At 40.4% G+C, this 2,701-nt stretch overlaps 1 protein-coding gene across 1 annotated transcript; it reads right to left on the bottom strand.

Annotated features, from left to right (window-relative positions):
* Positions 1-463: 463 nt before the first annotated feature.
* LOC148367172 (uncharacterized) lies at positions 464-1,732 on the bottom strand. Its single transcript, XM_088333345.1, has one exon. It carries the CDS (start codon positions 1,730-1,732, stop codon positions 464-466), a length of 1,269 nt encoding a protein of 422 aa, XP_088189471.1.
* Positions 1,733-2,701: the final 969 nt, after the last annotated feature.

Here is a 2,701-nt window from a genome sequence, read left to right on the forward strand (position 1 = left end):
ATGCGCCAGAGTCCATTGCCCGTAGGAGATCATTGGTTACCTTAATCAGAGCTGTCTCAGTAGAGTGGTTAGCCCTGAATCCTGATTGCATTGATTCAAAGAGATTTTTCTCGGACATGAAATCATTCAGCTGCTGTGCCACTACTTTTTCAAGTATTTTAGAAAGAAACGGTAGGTTTGACACAGGTCTATAATTACATAAGTTTTCTGGATCAAGGTTGGGTCGTTTCAGTGTGGGTTTAATGACGGCGGACTTAAAAGCCGCTGGAACTACACCTGAGGAGAGTGATATGTTTAAAATATTTAGAACTGAAGGTGCAAGAACGCCAAAGAGACCTTTAATAAGTGAACCTGGAAGCGGGTCGAACTGGCAAGTCGTCGGTTTGGCCGTATTCACCATCTGTTTAAGATTATCGACTGACAGTTCACTAAAACGGGACAAAATCCCTGGACAGCCACCATGTCATGCATCTATAGATTTGAGTGCTTTAGTATGTGTTGAATTAATACTGTCTTTAGCGATTTCTTCCTGTATGCTTTGGATCTTCTTAGTAAAGAAGACCATTATGTCGTGGGCAGAATGAGTGGAGCTATCTGGGATAGTCTGTTGCCTTGTAAGCGATGCTACAGTGTCGAAAAGGACCTTGGGATTGTTCTTTTGTGACGCAATCACCTTCGAAAGGTAGGCTGATTTTGCAGAGGCCAGGGCCGCTTTATACTTCAACAAACTATCACACCAGATTTGATGGAAAACTTCAAGCTTGGTAGCGCGCCATTTTCTTTCAGATTTCCTGCATTCTCGTTGAAGGGATCTAGTTTCATCATTAAACCAAGGCGTGCGTCTTTTAGGTCGTGATTTAAGCCGGATGGGCGCTACTGAATCCACGGCACTAGCCAGGGTTGCATTGAATTCATTTATGAGTGATTCGATAGAGCCTATGTAGGAAGGAAAGGACGCAACTGCTCCTGGAAGAATATCGGAGAGCTCAGAAACTGTGCCCGTGCTTATTTTGCGTCTACTAAATCCTTCAGTTTTTTTGGTACTACATTTAGCTAGCACCTTAAATGTAACTAAATAATGATCCGAGATAACTGTAGTACACGGTAACACCGTCATGTTTGAGGTTGAAACTCCTCGAGTCAGAACCAAGTCGACCGTGTTTCCATCTTTATGGGTTGGCAAATCAACCAGTTGATTAAAACCAAATGCATCAATTAGAGACTGTAACACAACAGTGAGTGAACTGAGTGGGGAGTTCATATGAATGTTAAAGTCCCCCATAATTATAATATTGTCTGCATAGGTTACTAGTTCAGACAAAAGTTCAGCAAATTCGTCTAAGAAAGTTGTGTATGGTCCTGGAGCGCGATAGATAGTTATTACATAAATTGACAATGGAGAGGACCTCATAACAAGAGCCTCGAACGACTTGTGATTATTAGAGGTACGAGGAGTAAATTTGAGTGTTTTTTCAGAAATGAGCGCGACTCCGCCACACATTTTCAAAGAACGTGCTACATGGCTGTTAACGTAGTCTGGTGGCGAAGCATTATTTAGTGGTAAAAACTCATCCGGGCGTAACCAAGTCTCACAGAGACCGAAACAGTTAAGTTTATAATCGCGAATAATATTATCTACAAGTAAAGCTTTAGGAGCAAGCGATCTAACATTCAAAAGACCAAATTTTAGCTTTGAATCATTTAACTTAGCTGTAGTCTTTGTGGAGATCATCAAAAGATGTCGCCGTTCGTGTGCGTTGGGCTTCAGGCGTCGGTTGACTCACAGAATCGACGAAAAAATGATGGTTGGATTAGACAGATCTTCATGTCGTTGCTCCTTCAACTTTACACGCTTCCCTGCACGACATCCCCGCTTCTGTTTTCTGTCTTTGCGCCGTCTTCGTCAAGCAATGACCATGGCTTCTCCTTTTATCAGACAGTTAGAAAACGCAACTTCTTGGTTACATTATTCGTGACTTTGTAGCACTACAAAACAAACTCAGCTTCAGAAGTAGTGTAAGGCGGTTGACAGTTCATGACCAGCTGCATGCTCCATTCAAACATCGATGAGCGAGAATTTCTAAACTAAGGAACGAGTGGAAGAGAACAGTTCTGTTGAGGATTTCTATTACAATGAAACAAAACAAAAGATAAACAAAATATTTTTGGCTTGACAAATTACTTCCGAACAAGCATTGGCAAAATGGCTGAGGATTATTTTTATAGAAATGAACATAGTTTGACAAGAACAAAACTTAGGTTAAGGGGGATCCCCCAAACGAAGTCAGGAAGTCCAAGATTTTACAACAGGCATTTTTTAAGAATGGATCCATGTCGGTTTTGTAGGTGGTTCGATAAGATTGGGACAGGTTAAGGCCTTCCTTTTCAGAACACTACATAGATGGATTCATTGAGACATTAAGTAAATACTACAAGAGGTAAATACTTCATTCAAGTATTTGGATAAGCATAAGGTGTACAAATGCACCCCTACTTACGAACGGGATAGGTTCCGGACGATTGTTCGTAAGTTGAATTTGTTCATAAGTTGCTTCAGTGCTATATTTAGTATAGAATGTATTTTTAAGGTTTACATGAGTATGTTTAAGGTTCAAATACGTATGTTTAAGGCCTGTATAAGTAACCTGTATTGTTTTGTACTGGAAAAAAAATATGCTCTATAAAGATAAAGAAAATGAAG

Source organism: Urocampus carinirostris, chromosome 4, assembly GCF_059441175.1.
Source record: "Urocampus carinirostris isolate Australia breed hairy pipefish chromosome 4, RoL_Ucar_1.0, whole genome shotgun sequence".
NCBI lineage: Eukaryota > Metazoa > Chordata > Actinopteri > Syngnathiformes > Syngnathidae > Urocampus > Urocampus carinirostris.